Consider the following 22,638-nt stretch of genomic DNA (forward strand, 5'->3'; position numbering starts at 1 on the left):
CAGATGTGTCGCCTGCAATGGCAATTTTACTCTTACTATATATTAGGTATACATTAAATGAGTATCACATAAGTCCCGTGGGGATCCGGGATAGAATAGGTCATCAGTAGCCCTTGCTTGTCGTAAAAATACGACTAAATGGGGCGGTCCTTTGATTGAGACCGCAAAATTAAGCCCCCATGTCACAGCAAGTGTGGCACAATAAAGATCCCTCTCTGCTCAAAGGTCATAGCGCCGAACGTAGGCCTTTTTGCAACCCTTCACCGGCAATGGTAACGTCTACATATGAGTTAAAACTTCTCGAGCTGACGTTAAACAACATACAACCAACCAACATCCATCACATAAGTAATATACATGATACATAATAAAAATCCATCACTTACAGCTATAAAGTTTTTGGATTTGACAGAGGGACATACAATGGACAAAGTAAGATCTTGAAGTGTCATTATGCTTCGAGACGACACACACACACAAAAAGACAGCTACAGAGTCCTTGTTAATTCGAATATCATATTGCTTCAATATCAGAAAGCGATATTACATGAAAATGTTTAGAAAATATATTCACTAACGGTAATAAGTTTTTACCCGAAAAATGCTGTAGATATCGCTATCGCAGACTGTTTCTCTGCCTTATCTTTTTTTATCCACTCCAATATTTGTCGAAGTCTTGTTTTAGCATCCGTGATTGTGATCCAGTCATGAATAACAGCTTCGGGTAGATTATATCGTAATTTGTCTACAACCGAAGAATCTGCGCGTATAATTAACACACAATTTGCCGGCATGATTTTCATCTGAATACACTTGAGAACAGTATCTAGTTGAATTCCGACAAACGCCTCCTCTTCCAAATACGCGGATGTTATAAAAAATATCAGATGGTCACATTGTTTAAGTATGTCACAGTGTATGTCGAATTCAGACTTTCCACTTCGATTTATATCACACTCCTCAAAATTAAACCCTGTTGTGATATTTCCCGTCCTTAGTGGAAGAACTAGGCTGCTGTAGACAGACTCCCTATCGTCATTGCTACAGAGTATGTAACATGTATATGATTTATTACATCCCAGTTCCATGCACGGATCTGAAGTCTTCCAAGCCAATCTTCCCAAGCACACATTTCTGATTGGCTGTTGTACAGCAAGCAAGTATAATTTCCAAACTTTACACACACAAAATATTAAAATGAGAATTATGAGAATTACAAAAACTAGTTCGACAAAAACGCGTGCCACTAGTACACATATATGAGTATTTTCAAACCAAGTATATTCCAAATCTGACTGCTGCAGTTTTTGTATCATCAACTTCTTTTTAGTCTTTGTTACGTTGTCCATTTTTAGGAAGTAAGGAAGATCAGGAAGAACAATCAATGTGTTTGGATGTTTTACTTCAATTAATACAAATGATTTGGTCTTTTCGTCGTACATTCGACGGAAATATTCAATACTGTGAACTCCAAACACACTGGGCCCAGCACACTCGATAAAGAATGATTGATAAGAACCAAATGTATTCACAAAAAAGTCTGAGGAGGATGGTGTCAATTCAGGAAGAAAAAACCATTCCATCGCTATCCCATATAGAATATAGAGATATGACAATGCTGAGCATCTCCATTTTGTTCCATTGTCTTGTTTTGAGTAAAGACCATCATTTATGTAATAGTACTGTACCAAGTCACTGCTTTCACTGTAAAACAACATCGGCTTCCATGTCAGATGAACAGCGCTACCTGGTGTTGCATATATATAGAAGGTATTGCCGTTGTTTTTCTGTACACTGTATTGCCCAATTAGGTATTCAGAAGCATATCTGTGAAAGTGTGCGAGTGTCACTGCCTTTGAATAATCACAAAAGAAACAACTATAATTCCCAAAATCAGAGTTTTTGATAGCATCAATAGTCAAGTTGCTGCTTACATACTCCAATCCGTTTCGCATCTTCTCAAACTCCGTCTTGATTTTGCTTTGGTTACTCACTGAATGTTGTTCGTTAAATTTCCATACAACTTTAATACTTGATGAGTCACAATTACTAACGACGGCACTACACGATAACCTGACACTTTCTCCAATACTATTAACATACACCTTACGATGATAAGGAAATAATGTTCCATGTTTGTCTGGTGACTGCAGTTTTTCTTCCCATGTTTTAAGGAACTGATCCTGATCCAGAGTATAATATCTATGAATTGTGTTCACTTTGCTAACATTTAATTCATCGGGCACTTGTTCATAGTCGAAGTAAGACCAACTTGTCAAAAATTCTCCTTTGCTTTTCCTGATTACGCTTATTAATTCTACCACAGTTGAGCATAGTACGCAAAATACGTAAGAAAAAAGAAATGCAAGAAAAGCTGTAATAAGTAGGTACAAAAGCAACCTCCATTTCTTGTATCTTTGAAATATGGCCATACAAAAAGAAAAAATAAAGCGGAACACCGAAGATATAGTAAAAAAAAGGTTTTCCCATTGAATTTGTAGCATAATGTCATCTGATATCCCAGCATTCATATTTACGTATCTTATAACAACAGGAATTAGGCAAACCATACTATGGTAAATGTAGTAAGGTCGATAATACAGTGTCTGACGCCTTGAGACTCTCCTGAATATAGGTTCCAACGCTAGACAAGCTACTATACTGTACAAAACAAAATAAACAGCATTTAAAAACAGTCTGTATTGTCTAAAATGACGGATGGGTTCTGTTGATTCTCCATAGAAAGAATTCGCACGAGAGATCGGAACGTAGGTAGGTTCATCTAAATATCCATAGAGAGAGAGAACAAATGGAGACAAGAGGATAACTGCTAGCAATACCACACCATGTAGAAAATCTATTCTCTCCATCATTTGTCACTGAAAAGGAAGGTAGAAAGATACGCTTTTTTATTTTTGTTTATGTCTATTACAGATGTACTTCTATGGAAACTACTGTAAAAATCAAATTTATCGATCTGTAAAAGGATGATTAAAATAATCAAAAGATATGCTCAAAGAGTGATATAAAGTTATTTTGAAGTAAATAACTGTATGCTCACAAATCTTCAATCGACCTTTAATTCACGAACTTCCTGAAAACATAAGAAAAAGAAATTGATTTTTATTTTTTTTTGGCATTTTGAAATAAGCCACACGAAAGTTTGCTTTTCAAATTATCTATCTTTGCTACAGCTACATATACTTTCATCTACAGATAATGGCCGAGTCATTGCATGAAAGGTGAAGATAACGAAGAGTGATCAATCTCATAACTCCTATAAGGAATACAAAATAGAGAGTTCGGCAAATACGGACCACTGGACATACAATTTCTGATGGAAGGTTTTAATGATGAAAGGTGAAGATAACGAAGAGTGATCAATCTCATAACTCCTATAAGGAATACAAAATAGAGAGTTCGGCAAATACGGACCACTGGACATACAATTTCTGATGGAAGGTTTTAATGATGAAAGGTGAAGATAACGAAGAGTGATCAATCTCATAACTCCTATAAGCAATACAAAATAGATAGTTGGGCAAACACAGACCTCCTGATATACCAGAGGTGGGATCAGGTGCCTAGGAGGAGTAAGCATCCCCTGTTGACCGGTCACACCCGCCGTGAGCCCTATATCTTGATCAAGTAAACGAAGCTATCTGCAGTCAAAATCAGTGTGCCAAGAACGGCTTAACAATCGGTATGAAACACGTCAGACAGCATTTGACCCAATGCGAGGTTGTATTGACGAACTAGATCGTTATAACGACCATAGAATTTGCGAAATGCTGACTTCAATCGAGACTGATGAAACCCCTGTACCATCAATTTGTTTGTCAGTAGCTTACCTCGATTTAAAAACTTACTATACGAGAACAAGCTCTTGCATATCGAATCAGTTGAGATATATAAACACCATATGCAGGTGATAATGGAATATTGCTACATAAATATGGGAAGTTGACGATGGAGAAGCTGAAATCATCCCGTTTGTCATACAGTTGAGTTGTCAGTTTGCCGTTAATGTCTACTTTCAATAAAATATCTAAGTATGAGGCAGAAGTGGACGACTCTGTGGTGTCCTTTATTTCGAGCTCACAGGGTTATATCAAATCGACATATGGATGAAAGCTATTATTGTTAATAGACAAAACTTCGTCGATATATCAAACTTTGATCCCCTTGTGGTCCCATCCTACCCCCGGGAGCCATGATTTGAACAAACTTGAATCTGCACTATGTCAGAAAGTTTTCTTGTAAATATCAGCTTTTCTGACTCAGTAGTTATTGAGAAGAAGATTTTAACTATATACATGTATTTGTATGTAAAACTTTGATCCCCCTTGTGGCCCCATCCTACCCCCGAGGGCCATGATTTGAACAAATTTGAATCTGCACTATGTCAGAAAGTTTTCATGTAAAAATCAGCTTTTCTGGCTTAGTGGTTCTTGAGAAGAAGATTTTTAAAGTTTTTCCCTATATATTTGCATGTAAAACTTTGACACCCCCCCCCCTTGTGGCCCCATTCTACCCCCGGTGGCCATGATTTGAAGAAACTTTAATCTGCACTATGTCAGAAAGTTTTCATGTAAAAATCAGCTTTTCTGGCTCAGTGGTTCTTGAGAAGATTTTTAAAGATTTTTCCTATATATTTGTATGTAAAACTTTGATCCCCCTTGTGGCCCCATCCTACCCCCGGGGGTCATGGTTTAAAGAAACTTGAATCTGCACTATGTCAGAAAGTTTTCATATAAAAATCAGCTTTTCTGGCTCAGTGGTTCTTGAGAAGAAGATTTTAAAAGTTTTTTCCTATTTATTTGTACGTAAAACTTTGATCAGCCCTTGCGGCCCCATCCAACCCCCGGGGCCCATGATTTGAACAAACTTGAATCTGCAATATGTCAGAAAGCTTTCAGGTAAATTTCAGCTCTTCTGGCCCAGTGGTTCTTGAGAGGAAGATTTTAAAATGACACCACCCTATTTTTGCATTTTTGTGATTATCTCCCCTTTGAAAGAGACATGACCCTTCATTTGAAGAAACTTGAAAGCCCTTCACCTAAAGATACTTTTGGCCAAGTTAGGTTGAAATTGGCCCAGTGGTTCTGGAGACGAAGTCGAAAATGTGAAAAGTTTACAGACAGACAGACGGACAGACAGACAGACGGACGACGATCAAAATGTGATCAGAAAAGCTCACTTGAACCTTCGGTACCTTCGGTTCAGGTGAGCTACAAATGGAAAAATAAAATTTTCAGCTCAATCATGCCCATGCCCCTTCAAATATTGGTTACAGATAGAACAAAAAATCTGTGGCCTGTCTTTCTGTTGATTTTCAGACGAATGAACTTTACCTCATCCTCCCTGCGGTAAAAGCGAATCCCCAATGTTTTTATTGCCACCCCACTCCCAAAGAACGGCGGGGCATGGTGGGAAAGGATCAACGCAATTTCAGTATCACAATATCAATAAGTACACCGCACTCCATGTTAGATCGTTTTATTTCATATCCTGTATCTACTAATAATTGAACATAAACTGTCGGAATTACTAATTTCGGATATAATCTTCACCGTCAAACGTAAACTGGTTCCCCGCTGATTGGTGCTACATATGATCATGAACGAATGTTTTGTGAGGGGTATATTTTTAAGTTTTGGGTCAGAGATTATTTTAGGTCACGGTTCTATACGAATTATGCATTAATTCTTCAATATGACGTACCGTTTCGAAAGTTTGTTTTTCTTAATTTATTTTGTTTTACCATTCCAGACACAACATTAGATATCATGTATATACATAGGTTTAATTTCTTACCGCAATTCATAAACTGAAATCCATAATAGCTCAAAGTGACTGAAAATTGTAAAACCGTATGCACTTTCACTTATCACAGCCATTTTAACCGGTGCCACTAGTTTACTCAAAAAGGATGAAAGAACCCACTACGATTTAGAGACTCAAATGCTAATAAAATGCACATTCTATGTAATAGCTTTTTTGCAATGCTCAAACATTCTGTTTAGTGCCAGGACCCAGCTTAAATTCGACCAAAAATAATGTGGCATTTTTGTGAATTCATTTCTGCATATCCTGGGAAGTGTTCGGAATTTCGAAATGAACTTTGGTAGTGATGTAAATTGATTATGTATGAATAAATCAGAATATAGAGTATAGTTTTATACCATTTGCTTTATTATTGTTTTTGTTTTTTCATCGGCGAACTTGGGTACCCAATATTTAGAGTTCTATTACCTTAACTCTAACAATGGAATCCAAACGATGTAATCGCCTTTGATGTTTACTATTTGAATAACCAATAAACTGAATAACCAATCAACTATATCGCCTATTCGAAATGGAGATACCCCCAAGTGATATTACCTGTTATTTGAAGAGATGTCATTGAATGGTAATAAATACTGAAACGGTGCCTCATACATGTGTGCTGTTGTTATGTACACGAAATCAAACATTTCTTTTATTACAATTTTTTTGGTCTCTTTATTGATCATGGAATAAATCGATTGAATATAGGAATATATGGTAGATCGGTAAAGTTGGCTACTAGTAACCAGCTACTAGTAACTGGCTACTTAAAAAGAGAAAAGTTGGCTACTAGTAGCCAGCTACTTGAACCAGGAAAAGTTAGCTACTAGTAACCAGTTACTAGTAGCCAGCTACTAAAAGTAAGAAAAGTTAGCTACTCGTAGCCAGCTACTACAAAATATAAAAGTTATAATTAGTGATAGCTCGCTACCAGATAAAGGTTAATGAGTTTGAAAATTATTATCTATCAGATTTATTTCTAAAGAGGACGAGGAGTCGTATGATATTTCATGCTCAATTATCCCCAGTTACATAACGTTGCAATGCAAAATACGAATAAACTTTTTCAACTGAGTGTTTACTTTAAAAGTGATACGGATTGAATTCAGACCTTCAATCATTTGATATGCCATCGATTTTGAGATATCTGCTACTTTTACAATTTGATTCGAGTTACCCTGAAATTTCAACATAAGTGTGAATACCGTAAGAAACTTTATGTTTGATTTTATGTTTGTATTAGATATCTGACGAATTTACGAATATACATATGGCAAGAAGTGATAGATGGTGTTTTGGTACGCCACGAATATTTAGATATCGCTCTTTAGGAAATCAGTTACTTATACATTTTGATTATCGTTACAATGAAATTTCAAGATCCGTGTGAATACCATAAGGAACTCCGTGTTTATATCATATATTTAACTAACTTACAACGATACGTATGGCGAGTAGTGATATTGGGTATCGTGATATGTCATAAATTTTCAGATATCACGCTTAAGGAAGTCAGCTACATATACCTTTTGATGGCAGGTAAACTGAAATTTCAAGTTTTTCGCAAATATCTTAAGGAACTCTGAGTTTGTATAAGATATCTGACTAATTTACAATTATCAAAGTGAAGAAGAGTGATATTAGGTATCTTGACATGCCAACAATTTCCACACTTAAGGAAGTCAGCTATACTTATACCTTTTGATTTCTGGTAACCTGAAATTTCAAGTTTTTCAAAATATCTTAAAGAACTCTGTATTTGTATTAGATATCTGACTAATTTACAACTACTCACGGGAAGAGGTGTGATATTAGGTATCTTGATATGCCATCAATTTTCGGATATCATACTTAACGAAGACAGCTACTTACACCTTTTGATTCCAGGTAACCTGAAATTTCAAGTTTTTCATAAATATCTTAAAGAACTCCTTGTTTGCATTAGATATCTGACTAATTTACAACTATCCATGTGAAGTGGAGTGGTGTTAGGTATCTTGATATGCCATCAATTTTCAGATATCACCCTTAAGGAAGTCAGCTACTTATACCTTTTGATTGCAAGTAACATGAAATTTCAAGTTTTCTACCAATATTTTAAGGAACTCCTTGTTTGTATTAGATATCTGACTAATTTACAATTATCAAAGTGAAGAAGAGTGATATTAGGTATCTTGACATGCCATAAGTTTCCAGATATCACCCTTAAGGAAGTCAACTACTTATACCTTTTGATTCCTGGTAACCTGAAATTTCAAGTTTTTGATAAATATCTTAAAGAACTCTGTGTTTGTATTAGATATCTGACTAGTTAACAACTATCCATGTGAAGTGGAGTGGTACTAGGTATTTTGATATGCCATCAATTTTTAGATATCATGCTTAAGAAAGTCAGCTACTTATACCTTTTGATTCCTGGTAACCTGAAATTTCAAGTTTTTCATAAATATATTTAAAAACTCTGTATTTGTATTAGATATCTGACTAATTTACAACTATCTACGTGAAGAAGTATGATATTAGGTATCTTGATATGCCAACAATTTTCGGATATAATACTTAACGAAGTCAGCTACTTATACCTTTTGATTCCTGGTAACCTGAAATTTCTAATTTTTGATAAATATCTTAAAGAACTCCTTGTTTGTATTAGATATCTGACTAATTTACAACTATCCATGTGAAGTGGAGTGGTATTAGGTATCTTGATATGCCATCAATTTTCGGATATCACCCTTAAGGAAGCCAGCTACTTATACCTTTTGATTCCAGGTAACTTGAAAATTAAAGTTTTTAGAAAATATTTTAAGGAACTCTGTCTTTGTTTTAAATGTCTGGTTTATTTACCAATGCACATATGACAAAATCTGATATTAGGTATCTTGATATGCCATCAATTTTCGGATATCATACCTAACGAAGACAGCTACTTATACCTTTTGATTCCAGGTAACCTGAAATTTCAAGTTTTTCATAAATATCTTAAAGAACTCCTTGTTTGTATTATATATCTGACTAGTTTACAACTATCCATGTGAAGTGGAGTGGTATTGGGTATCTTGATATGCCATCGATTTTCAGATATCACCCTTAAGGAAGTCAGCTACTTATACCTTTTGATTGCCGGTAAACTGAAATTTCAAGTTTTATCAAATATTTTAAGGAACTCCTTGTTTGTATTAGATATCTGACTAATTTACAATTATCAAAGTGAAGAAGACTGGTATTAGATATCTTGACATGCCATAAATTTCCAGATATCACGCTTAAGGAAGTCAGCTACTTATACCTTTTGATTCCAGGTAACCTGAAATTTCAAAGTTTTTCATAAATATCTTAAAGAACTCAAAAGGTATAAGTAGCTGACTTCCTTAAGGGTGATATCTGGAAACTTATGGCATGTCAAGATACCTAATATCACTCTTCTTCACTTTGATAATTGTAAATTAAGTTAGATATCTAATACAAACAAGGAGTTCCTTAAAATATTGGTAGAAAACTGGAATCAAAAGGTATAAGTAGCTGTCTTCGTTAAGTATGATATCCGAAAATTGATGGCATATCAAGATACCTAATATCACACCTCTTCCCGTGAGTAGTTTAGTCAGATATCTAATACAAATACAGAGTTCTTTAAGATATTTTGAAAAACTTGAAATTTCAGGATACCAGGAATCAAAAAGTATAAGTAGCTGACTTCCTTAAGGGTGATATCTGAAAATTGTTGGCATGTCAAGATACCTAATATCACTCTTCTTCACTTTGATAATTGTAAATTAGTCAGATATCTTATACAAACTCAGAGTTCCTTAAGATATTTGCGAAAAACTTGAAATTTCAGTTTACCTGCCATCAAAAGGTATATGTAGCTGACTTCCTTAAGCGTGATATCTGAAAATTTATGACATATCACGATACCCAATATCACTACTCGCCATACGTATCGTTGTAAGTTAGTTAAATATATGATATAAACACGGAGTTCCTTATGGTGTTCACACGGATCTTGAAATTTCATTGTACCGATAATCAAAATGTATAAGTAACTGATTTCCTAAAGAGCGATATCTGAATATTCGTGGCGTACCAAAACACCATCTATCACTTCTTGCCATATGTATAGTCGTAAATTCGTTAGATATCTAATACAAACATAAAGTCAAACATAAAGTTTCTTACGGTATTCACACTTATGTTGAAATTTCAGGGTAACTCGAATCAAATTGTAAAAGTAGCAGATATCTCAAAATCGATGGCATATCAAATGATTGAAGGTCTGAATTCAATCCGTATCACTTTTAAAGTAAACACTCAGTTGAAAAAGTTTATTCGTATTTTGCATTGCAACGTTATGTAACTGGGGATAATTGAGCATGAAATATCACACGACTCCTCGTCCTTTTTAGAAATAAATCTGATAGATAATAATTTTCAAACTCATTAACCTTTATCTGGTAGCGAGCTATCACTAATTATAACTTTTATATTTTGTAGTAGCTGGCTTCGAGTAGATAACTTTTCTTACTTTTAGTAGCTGGCTACTAGTAACTGGCAACTAGTAGCTAACTTTTCCTGGTTCAAGTAGCTGGCTACTAGTAGCCAACTTTTCTCTTTTTAAGTAGCCAGTTACTAGTAGCTGGTTACTAGTAACCAACTTTACCGATCTATATATGGTTTGTACCATAGCTTGGCGTGCTTTCTTTTGTTAAAAGTGTGGGTTATCTGTACATAACCCACACTTTTCTTCAAACCCCGCCCACATTCTCGAAAAAACAAAAACAAAACAACATCACTGTCCACTGTATGAAGTTCCTCCAGATCAAAATTGCACATATCAAACACGGATAACTGACTCAGACTAAGTTCTCCAAATACATTATAGATATTCGCACTGAATCTCACTTAAACCTTGATACAAGATAATATCGTCAATGGTCTCGTCCCAAAGACTTTCTAGTTCCATATTTTTCTTAAGTCGAGAAACACGTGTAAGTAGAAATACGGGTATCATTTATAAAGAGTTTTATAAAAGACCCAGTCACGTGATAAGAACACGTTTGAGAGATAAACTTGTTTAGCGGACAGAGTGAATCAGACTTGTGTTTCTTTTATGGTTTCGTGTCTTACAATTCTTTTTTTTTTTTCTTTCTCTTATGGTTTCGCCATTTTTTTTTTAAAAAAATCTATTGTATATACATGTAAACGTTTTTCCAGCCAATTTAGTCAAAATATGTATTAAAATAAAAATATCAAAACCAACAGTCCAAACATTTATATGCACTTTAAAAACGGCTTTTTAAAAACAATTAATGAACATACATTTTTCGGTGATAGAAAGTCATTATGATAGAAATATATGGTGTTCAAAGTGTAATGTAAAGACATAACAATTGGCATCATATTGTAAACAGGCGACCGCGCTTCCGAAAGCTATAATAAAATATAATGAATAATATTAAACTATGGTACAAATCACTTACCCCATATAATATTGTTGATTATGTTCAGATACCCGATGGGCGTGGTCATAATGACACGAGGGAGCGTAGCTCCCTCGTGTCATTATGACCACACCCATCGGGTATCTGCACAGAACCAACAATATCATATGGGGTAACTACTACTTATTCATTCATTCGCTTTAAACAGTGCCATGTAAAAGGAGTAGTCGTTCAGCAGTAATGTAAACCGATATCAATCATTCGCAATCTCCGTATTTACAGTAGAGAAATGTTTCTACATATCTATATTTCAGAAAACTATGTATAATGAAAAGATACTCACCAGTCTCATGCACTCAACGTCTCAATATTCTACTTTCGCTTTCGTACATGTATTTATTTTCGTGGCACTCTCTATGGAGGAATAAAAGGGTTAAAACCCAATGTAAAACGTTTAGCTGATGGATGTTATTTACTTGTGCTTTTTAACACGTTTTCTCCTGTATTTTAATGCATTTTCTATTGAATGAATTCTAAAACCAGACATCTGTTCTCTGATATACAAATGTACAAGATATATATGAATGATATCGCAATCATTCACCAACCAAGGATGCTTACTCCTTGGCACCTGGGGTTTCGGGCTGTCCCTGTAGGTCCTATTCTCAACATTGTTCTCTTTATAGCATTTATGAGATTGAACACTGATAGTTATCTAGTAAGCTTCCACACTGATCTGAAATCATAGAAATATTGAAGAAAAAATATTGAAAATGCACAATATATGTTACAAAAGATCAAATGATGCAATCAATATGAGAGATAAATAAGATTTTAAGATTATAATCATACACACATACAAAATATGATTTGGCTTTTGTGTAAATTGTATGAGGAACCAGGGATTTTTTAAAAGAAAAAAAAAACGGAGTTTTTTTTATCCCCATTTTGCCCCCAGGATAAAATTGAAAATTACGAAACCTTATTGTACATCTACAGGACACCGCTTATTATATTCCAAAAAGATTATTTAGTTACTGCTTAAAATAAAAAGGGGATTTGAGGAAGAGGAAATGTGACTGACGGACAGACCAGGATAACAACCTGAACTTTCTTTGGAAAGTGTGGATACTTTATATTATGCCTTTATGTTTACAAATTACATCCAAGATTTTCTACAATGGCATAATTACAACACATATGTATATATATATATATATATATATATATATATATATATATATATATATAAAATCGTTTCAGTAAATCATCAATCAAAAATTATAATAGTTAAAATGTTTACAACCCTTTAAGGAAGTTAGCTCCTGAGCTATTGAGCACAACTACGCCGGATGCTATAACTATATTGGTTCAATACTGATCCAATTGATGCAAACATATTACACATCTATTACTGAGCCCTGTCCATGTGAAAAATATTGTGTCAAATTTTGACCGGGTTTTTACAGGGACTATATTTTGTGGCGGAAGAATTGTTTAAAGGAAAAGACAACCCTGAAAACGTTAGAAATTGAAATTCCTGCCATCTATACAGGCTGCCATGATGTGGAACTTTTTTGTATTCAAGACCACAAAAATCAAACATTTTGACGTCACACCGTCTATTCCGGTTTTGATGAAAAAGATGTGCATGTGGTAGATTTACGAATAATTAGGTTGTTGCCTTCCTGTCAAGCAGTCAAATAGACTAATGCGAAGGGGAGAGGTGAAAAAAGTTGGGGCTTTTTTTTCTCCAAATTCCTAACCCAACCAAATCATCTGAAAAGAAAAGACTATGTAAACTGTGGATCCATCATTTGCGTAATGACAAGTTGGGGTTCGAGGCATTTGTATCAAGAAACGTTCCGTCTGCCTGGTCTGCGACTCGACTAAACGTCTTCTTTTCTTAATTTCTCCTTGTGAAAGAATGGCTCAAATCAATACGGCTCCAAGCTTAACTGTTTGTGACTTGTCATGCAAATGAAATAAACCGGAACCGACGGTGTGACGTCATAAATTAAACTTTAATAGCTGCTCTCTTAGTGTAACTGTGTAATTTAAAATATATGATTAATATTGATTTAATCGTTAAGCAAGGACTTTTCTTGTTAAAGACTATCATTTACGATATCAGTAAGTAATACTTTATTCATAAAAGCAACAATGTGGTAAGGGTTGCCTTTCCCTTTAATCATAAAGTTCTGAATCTGCATGATATTACAGTTTCTCTGTTTCATCCAATATATCTTCTTTGCTTATATTCCTATGTACACGTGCATTTGAGTTTTATAATATATGATACAAGTAGCTGAGACTTGGAACTAGTTCAAATGTTGTAATTCATTAAATGTAATTGGTATTTTCCAAACAGAACACCGATTCTTTAAAAAGTTTAAATCAATTTACTCAAAGTTTTGTATATATCCCTGCGAGCTCGAGATAAAAGACATCACAGAGTCCTCAACTTCTGCTTCATATTTAGATATTTTACTGATAATAGATATTAACGGCAAACTGACAAATCAACTATGACAAACGGGATGATTTCAGCTTCTCCATCGTCAGCTTCCGGTATTTATGTTGCAATATTTCATTATCACCTGCATATGGTGTTTATATCTCTCAACTGATTCGATATGCAAGAGCTTGTTATGCATATGATCAGTTTTCAAATCGAGGTAAACTACTGAAAAAACAAATTGATGGTACAGGGGTTTCAATCGTCTCGATTGAAGTCAGGATTGCGCAACTTTTATGGTCGTAATAACGATCTAGTTTGCCAATACAACCTATCATTGAATCAAATGTTGTCTGACTTGTCTCATACCGATTGGTAGGCCATTGTTGGCACATTGATTTTGACTGCGGATAACTCCGTTTACCTGATCAGGATATAGGGGTCACGGCGGGTGTGACCGGTCAACAGGGATGCTTACTCCTTCTACTAGGCACCTGATTCATCCTCTGGTGTGTCCAGGGGTCCGTGAATGCCTAAATATCTATTTTGTATTGCTTATAGGAGTTATTAGATAGATGACTGTTTGTTTTCTTCACCTTTTATACACAAGAGCTTGTTCTGCCTATGGTGAATTTTGAAAATGAGACAGGCTACAGACAAATGAGTTGAAGTTACTGAGGTTTCGACAGTCTCGTTTAAAGTCAGCATTTTGCAAATCATATGGTCGCTATGACGATCTAATTTTCCAATACAACCTATCATTTGGTAGAGTACTGTCATACGAATTGAAGCTGTTTTTTGCACACTGATATTAACTACGGACTACTCCGTTTACCCGATCAAGATATAGCGCTCGCGGCGGGTGTAGCTGGTCAATAGGGTTATATATGATAAGGCACTGTGGTCGTTCACTTGGGTTTCCTCCGGTTCCCTCCTACATCACTGACCCCTAAGTACCAATATTCGAGCCGATGAGAAACATTAAAATAAGTTGTAGACCTTGTTTATTAATCGTCGTAAAATACATTGGCAGACTTGAATAATGCAACGGCGTATTTTTATGTTATCTGTTAATTCAATACACAAATATTTGTGGTATACACTTTTTTAAAGCTAAAAGTCTAATATCCATTGAATTTGTTATTTTCTGAGATGCTGAAGATTAACTCATTCCCTTGCCCATGTTGTTGCATCAAATATATTAACACATTGACTATCGCTACGAAATTCCGTCTACCTACCGTTTGACTAATGTGTCTCATTTACATAACGTGTAAATCGCACCCGAGACCATGACATTGCCTTGGCTAAATCGGTCACATGACATTAAAGTTCACAATTGCCTACATAACATTAATTTACACGACGGTAAACGCGAGGTCTGTCATCTGTATTACTAACATTAAATCTGGATTCTGTGTGAAATGTGTCTGTCCCACTGCTCAATGTAGCGTCGGTGATACAGTTTCATTTGTAACTGTTTGTAATGTCTTCTGCAGCGAACCCCATGGCGTTGTGGATATTGTTCTAGGATGAATCAACCACCATGATGTCCAATAGTTTGGTTCATGTAATCGTAGCAGCCAGAAGCCTATCCCGTTGTCCGTACGTGTACACTCGTTGGGTCGATACAAACAGTGGATCAGATCTTGGACAATCATTTATTCGGCCTTGCAGAATGATACCGTTGCAACAAGCGGTTTATTGTACAGAGATGAACATTAAAACGTCACGATACCCCTCGCTGTCTAAGGCCTGTTTGCAACATATTCAGATTTTATTGTTTAAACGCGGCATATAGTCTTATTTTTATCTCGGCTGATGATATTGCATCCGTAATCACCGGCAGAATTATTTTATCACGACAAAACTCGATTTTAGCTCGTCATTAGTTTTGGATAGGACCCGGAACATTTTGTGCAACGCTACTCTCATCATTAAGACAGGTAATTGATTTAAAAAAAAAAAAAAAAACCTGCGCGATGTATGGTGCGCGATGGTGAGCGATATTATAGTGTATAACGATCTACTTCAGGGCCGTAAATTAACCTTCAATTTGGAGGAGGCAGGAAATTAGTCGGGGGTCTGCACATTTTGTGCACACTGAACACGTTTCGTGCAAAATCCTTGATTCTAGGGCCTTCTAAGATGTTACTTGACTAACTCATTCTAAAAGAAAGATTTGGAATGCTTTTTAAGGGAGGTATCATGTTCTTAGTTATTGGAAACAACATAAATTCTAATGAACTTTAAATTTAAATTTTTTTGGGCTCAAAAGTTGGAGGAGGCAGCTGCCTCCTCCGCCTCCATGTAATTTACGGCCCTGTACTTCGTCAGTACAACCTCGCATTGGGTCAAATGTTGTCTGACGTGTTTCATACCGATTGTTAAGCCGTTCTTGGCACACTGATTTTGACTGCGGATAACTCCCTTTACCTGATCAGGATATAGGGCTCACGGCGGGTGTGACCGGTCAATAGGGGATGCTTATTCCTCCTAGGTACCTGATCCCACCTCTGGTGTGTCCAGGGCTCCGTGTTTGCCCAACTATCTATTTTGTATTGCTTATAGGAGTTATGAGATTGATCACTGTTCGTTATCTTCACCTTGCATTAGAAACGTTGTTCTTACACGATGAATTAAAATTTCGGTTTTACGAGCCGTCTTAAAGCTGACATGAATTAATAAATATAGTATAATTCTATATATCCGCCATATTTCTTTGCTAATCCGCCATATTAGTTGGATATTCTATTGGTATATGTATCAGGGTTCGCATGGTATATAAGGAGACGAGTTTTGCTACGCTTCACTTCACATCAGTGTCTCCGATTTACCTGTGCGGGTAGCTTCGACAGGTAACACATACATCTCCGATACTAATTTATAGGACATCAAGAAGAAATGAAATCACGTTTTGAAACACCATGCAGTGCTCAAAATTACAATAAACATATCTTACAGTAGTAAATCATTCTAAAAGCTTTGGATAAATAAATATAGAATGCCTTTTCTTTACGTGAATGTGCGTACATTTGCAATAAATATGTCAAAACTATACAAAAACGCGGAGAAATATTTCATCTATTATCTAGATCTATTGATGAAATGGAATAATCAAAACTATACCATTCACACTTACTTCAAGCAAAATGCAAATACATAAATGCTACTGTATGTATAAAGAAGACATGGTCATGTATGCTCGCCATGAAAAAGCATCGAATGTGGACTATTTACCTGGGTCTACTCGTAATATCTGTAAAGGACCGAAGATGTACGTGTACACTTGTCAAAAATACTCAAAGTAGAAGTAAAACTCCCTTTATTAGCATAATCCATGAAACAAAACGATACACTCCATTTGTATTCCAACAGTAAACAACATTATCCATTGTACAGACTGCGACACACTTAGCCCGTGCCGATCAACTATCTTCAATCAGGGGAAGTATCAGAGTAGAATATTTACCCTGTATTGTGCATGAATCCTTATACCGTATGATTTACTTGTCAGAGTATTGCAGATTTAAAAATCAGGAAATCATTTAGGTACATAAATTGTTTGTGCATAGATAATTTGCATATATACAACACCGCACGAGTGTATGGGATGAGAGAGAGAGAGAGAGAGAGAGAGAGAGAGAGAGAGAGAGAGAGGATTAAAACGATGATCTTGTAATAATCGCGCTCTTATTAAGACAAATGATATCGTTAATTCAATATAAGAGAACAGTAACTCAGTATTGCTCTCATTAATTGATAATACAGATTTTTTTTATTCATTTAAAGCACACAATAATTAAAAATTAAACATATCTTTAAATAATGTTATTTTCAATTACTTCATTTTATGCTAATTCGTCGCTCAATAGATCTTATATATATATATATATATATATATATATATATATATATATATATGCCATTTTGCTTTATTACATTCTGCGTTGAACTCCACGCAAATTGTAGTAATGCAAAATGTAATATTTGAGTTTATCATATGCGTAGTTATCAAGCACATAGATTTTTTTTTAATATAAACATATTTTATTGAGAAACTCAACAGGATTGGGCAAAAGGCATAGCCTATGTTGGCCCTCTCCCAAATACAAAGGTCAAGTACAAAGGTACATAGAATCAAGGGGAGAGAACAAGCGTCTGTCCCCCACCTTTGATAACAATATCCATTTTTTGTTATTTTGTTGGGAGGGGGGGGGGTTCCCCGCCATATTCAACAATTTTTCAGTTATCTGGTGGCGTCCAGTTTTTTTTGGTGAAAGAGAGAAACCAGATACAATGTATCTGGGAAGAGACCACCGACCTTCCGAAAGTAAACTGGGAAACTTTCTCACTTACCGGCGCGAACGGGTTTCGAACCCGCACCGACAGAAGTGAGAGGCCGTTATTTTGTAATGCATGTAAAAAATATATTGGATGACACCCCCCCCCCCCAAACTTGACCCCAGCTTGAAAGTTCTGATATAATAGTAGAAGACATACACCCCAGTGGCGGATTTAAGGGGGAGGGGGGCGCAGCCGGCGCGCGCCCCTAAAATTTTCAAATTTAAGGTAAATTGTGGTATCTTGTTTAGAAAAATGTACTAAACGATAAAAGAAGCAATAATTTCTTCCACTCCCGGAGAAATAAATGACAAAATCTTTTGCTTTTTTGAATTTCGTTATTGGGAGAATTTAATTTTTTCCAAAACCCTTTAAAATTTGCGTCATTTGGCTAATTTCACCTTATTAAAAATGATAGAAAATAGTACAAACGACTTAAATAGGAGACATATTTCTTACCCTATAAAAAAAAATCCATGAGCCCCAGACCCCCTGCCTCATAAGGTGCCCCCCCCCCCTTTAACCACAATTCCTGGATCCGCCCCTGCACCACCACCAATTAAGAAAATGAAGATATTATGAGGCACTCTTAGTAGAGGACTCTAACCACCCCAGCCCACCCCCCAACGATGGAAGAAAATGAAGTGTAGGGGGAAATTATTGAGACAGTCACAGTAAAAGACTCTTTTAACCCTTCACCCCCACATTAGGACTTTGAACATCGGATAAAACATCTTCGTTTGTTTGGGTTTTTTGTTTTATTTTATTGCTGTTTTCGTTCATCTTTTTTAATTATTATTTTGAATGGCAAAAAATTTTGAAGAATCCAATTTTCCATTTTTTTTCCCTGTTGTACCTCCCCCCCTTGAAAAATGACGATACATGTCTGGTTATTAGATGTACATTTTGCTTTTCAACACATGCATGCATACTAATTGTATGGTGTAGAATTGCACCCTTTATCAAGTTTTCCTTCATTTACACAGTGTAAGGAATGGTAAACCAAAATCACAAAACAAAATGCATAAAGGCCAAGATAGTTTTAAGCGTAGGAACTTCATTCACTAATACATAAATACATGTATTCAGAAAATTCGCATGCATGCATTGCAGGACTAGCATATGTGTGTTTTAACGTTTTTGTAACATGCCATAATGATTATTTTCATTTCGTAGATCTGGCGCAATGGATATATTCTGAAAATAGACATACCGCTGTACGTCAAAATTTCAAATTCAAATGTATTCGATAAGATGTTAGCATTCATAAATCAGTAAAATTCGTGTTGAGGTTTTATTTGATATGATACAGTGTCAATCTACTGTAATGCATTAGTAGGATATGCAAAAGGCAAGAGTATAAACATTTTCTAGTATCAATATCTATATGATCACGAAAAAGCATTATATAATTTATATCCGGATTCATATGCCGATTTAGATATCAATAAAAACAAAGCTGCATAGTTTGGGGGAGGGGGTTCTAATGAGTCTGATGAAATTAAAAGAAGGAACCCCACATTTGCATTCAAACTAGATGTACTTCAAATTGAATTCATTTCTGCTCTGACTGAAAGCATGATTCTAAATTCGGGAACGAATCTTGCATACAAAATGATTAATAAGGGAACACATAATTTCGAGCTCCTTTGGAATTTAATGAAATGCAGATATGCACATTTCAACACGAATTAATATGTTGTTTCAGGCATGTATACAGGGGTTGGGGTGGGCAGGGAGGCTGGGCTGGTCTGCTCTCCCCACTTTTTTGACAATTTACTTTTTTCCGTTATTCTAACAAGTCAGTATTTTCTACATGCACAGTTTAAACTGATATTTTCTTTTAATTTGCAATGAATTCAATTATAAGCATCAACTCCTGTAAGTTTTTGATATATTGTCAATAACAAATTTTTAAATAGCTGGAATATTTTAATGCTTGTAAGCTTACCATTACATCACTGATCAATTTTCTTTCCTTCTGTGAAATGATATTGTACATCGAAGTAGGACAGTCTCTCTCTCTCTCTGTCTCTCTCTCCTGTTCAATCAATGAATATGGACATACAGAGACCGTAAATAATTATGTGGTTCCCAAAGAAACAATAAAACTATATTTTCGTTTATACATTTCCTTTTATATGTGTCTTTGTGTAATCAACTGTTTATTATGGATTGCAAATGTAATACCCGCAATTTTAAACAGATGTGTATTTTCGATCATTATTTCCTTATTTGTATATCCACATTTGTATATGATCATCGATAAATTTTTAATTGAGCACGCAATATATCCAACCAAATGCTCAGTGTATATGATTAGAATCCCGATTTCTATAAACTGCAAAACCTCGACCAGACAAGCATTCAATACAGGGAAAAAATTTCGACTCTGACATCTCCCCTGATTGAATACACCCTGTTTGGCACGGGTGAAGTGTGTCGCAGTCTGTATAATGGAATGACAACGTGTTGTAAAGTTCTAGCGAGATACAAATGGAGTTTCATCATTTTGTTTCGTGGATTTATCAAAATAAAGAGAATCTAATATTTTCGGTAAGTGCACATCTCCGATACCTGTTGAATAGACGTCCGTACTTATACAGTTTTTGGTTTGTTTGTTTTTTTGTTTTTGTTTTTTGGGGTTTTTTTGGCGAATATGTCATATGCATTACATATTATGCATATGGCATGGACCTGTATTTTGCAAGAATTGATATGAATAATATACTTTATGCTCTTTGCTTATTCCATTCTATCAGTAGGTAATTGGCAAATGATTTCTCCGAATTTATTTCATAAGAAACTGCAAATACTTGCATGCACTTGCAAGTATGCAAGAAAAGCTTCTTTTTTTCAATTTTTGTTCTATATTATCTAAACTTTCGGAATGTTGCATTGGTATACAATACATATTTTGTAATTTTGAGCAAAGCATAATGTTTCAAAATGTGATTTTATTTGTTTCACATTCCCTATATATTACTATCGGAGATGTGCACTGATCGAATCCACCTAGAAAAATCACTCAGGTGTGACAATCACATTTGGGGTATATACGGGTAGAGTAAATTAGGCTACCTGAAAGAAATATGCCGGATAAGATGAGAAATGTGTACGTATTTATTAATTCATGTCAGCTTTAAGATTATGATTGGGGGGAAATGTTTGGTGGTCAATCAGTTTATCGAAGAACTAGGACTTGAAGTCTGATAATCAATAATAAAGTTAAGAATTATCTTTTTGAGAGGTATTTATCACCAACCCCACTGTTTGAACGCAGCATTTATGTATTCATATATTTACAAGCATTCTTAGGTTCCTACATTATGGAATAGTAAAACAATAGTCCGCGAACATACTACTCATTTCAGATTGTGGTGTCGAAATGAAGGCAGTCTTTTTCGTTAAAGGGTTCATATTCTCGTGTTTGTTGGAGGTAAGTTTTCATGATCAAGAAAAGCAAAGACGGCATTGATTCTTACATACAGTGATTAAATTCTAAATATACTGGATGTAAATTGGGTGTAAATAACAAATTCTAAATATATTGGATGAAAAAAAAAAAAAACAAATTTATATCATATGGAAAGAAACTGCAAACATCTGCATATTGTATATTTCTTTAACGTTTTGTGTCTCCTGCTTATAATATTTTGATAATGATAGCATCAATGAATAGATAAACAGGAAAAGACATATTTTTTCTTGTAGAATTGCTTATGTTGTCTTTTGCTTCAAGAAGAAATGACTTGACAGTTTATACGCATTTACGATTAATCCGTCACATTATCGGTCATTATCTTCTTGCAAGTGGGAATCATTATTCATTAAAACCCTGACAGAGATATATTGCTGGATCCAGTAAATGTTTTACCAAATCCCTGTCTTTCCTCGTCACGAAAATATTAGCAGTTGTCAAGGAGGAACTTCATACGTATTGTACCACGACATATGTATACCAAATGTAGATTCTAAAAACATCTAACGAAATTTAGTAAATTTGAAACCACAAACCTTTCTCAAATTGACGATAACGAAACTTTTCACATTCAACACTTTAAACAACTATTCCTCATAAGAAATTCAAGACTAGGCTTTCCAACGTCATAGACAACTGCTTCTCCAATAAAACTAGAAATAGAAAATATTCATATTTTGTGATCGGTTATCCAAAAAGAGTATATTGTTCTCTGATTCCACACACAAATCGAGGTAAGCTACTGACAAACAAATTGATGGTACAGGGGTTTCAACAGTCTCGATTGAAGTCAGCATTTCGCAAATTCTACGGTCGTTATAATGATCTAGTTCGTCAATACAACCTATCATTGGATCAAATGCTGTTTGTTTCATACCGATTGTTAAGCCGTTTTTGGCACACTGATTTTGACTGCGGTTAACTCCGTTTACCTGATCAGGATATAGGGCTCACAGCAGGTGTGACCGGTCAACAGGGGATGCTTAGGAACCTGTTCCCACCTCTGGTGTGTCCAGGGGTCCGTATTTGCCCAACTATCTATTTTGTATTGATTATAGGAGTTATGAGATTGATCACTGTTCGTT

At 35.2% G+C, this 22,638-nt stretch overlaps 2 protein-coding genes across 4 annotated transcripts in view; one reads left to right on the forward strand and one right to left on the reverse strand.

The window, feature by feature from the left end:
• Positions 1 to 22,206, reverse strand: LOC130054258 (uncharacterized). Of its 3 annotated transcripts, XM_056163433.1 has the most exons (6): positions 22,090 to 22,206; positions 20,024 to 20,113; positions 11,892 to 12,006; positions 11,614 to 11,684; positions 3,062 to 3,094; positions 1 to 2,879 (listed from the first exon to the last, which is right to left on the reverse strand). In XM_056163433.1, the coding sequence occupies exon 6, from the start codon at positions 2,871 to 2,873 to the stop codon at positions 591 to 593; it is 2,283 nt and encodes a 760-aa protein (XP_056019408.1). In that variant the 5' UTR covers positions 2,874 to 2,879; positions 3,062 to 3,094; positions 11,614 to 11,684; positions 11,892 to 12,006; positions 20,024 to 20,113; positions 22,090 to 22,206; the 3' UTR covers positions 1 to 590. The 3 variants fall into 3 exon arrangements, with proteins under 3 accessions (XP_056019408.1, XP_056019410.1, XP_056019409.1); XM_056163435.1 differs by lacking the exons at positions 11,614 to 11,684; positions 11,892 to 12,006; XM_056163434.1 differs by lacking the exons at positions 11,614 to 11,684; positions 11,892 to 12,006; positions 20,024 to 20,113; positions 22,090 to 22,206 and adding an exon at positions 5,355 to 5,376.
• Positions 21,402 to 22,638, forward strand: part of LOC125670972 (mucin-22-like) — a 20,410-nt gene continuing 19,173 nt past the window's right edge. Inside the window, exon 1 of the mRNA XM_048906436.2 lies at positions 21,402 to 21,511. Coding sequence (XP_048762393.2) covers positions 21,461 to 21,511 — 51 coding nt within the window. The 5' untranslated portion in view covers positions 21,402 to 21,460. The remainder of the gene's footprint in view (positions 21,512 to 22,638) is intronic.

The sequence above is a fragment of the Ostrea edulis genome, chromosome 4, assembly GCF_947568905.1.
Source record: "Ostrea edulis chromosome 4, xbOstEdul1.1, whole genome shotgun sequence".
NCBI lineage: Eukaryota > Metazoa > Mollusca > Bivalvia > Ostreida > Ostreidae > Ostrea > Ostrea edulis.

What these genes read in the sequence shown, in the direction of transcription:
- LOC130054258 (XM_056163435.1), bottom strand. Translation starts at nt 2,873, where the DNA reads ATGATGGAGAGAATAGATTTTCTACATGGTGTGGTATTGCTAGCAGTT.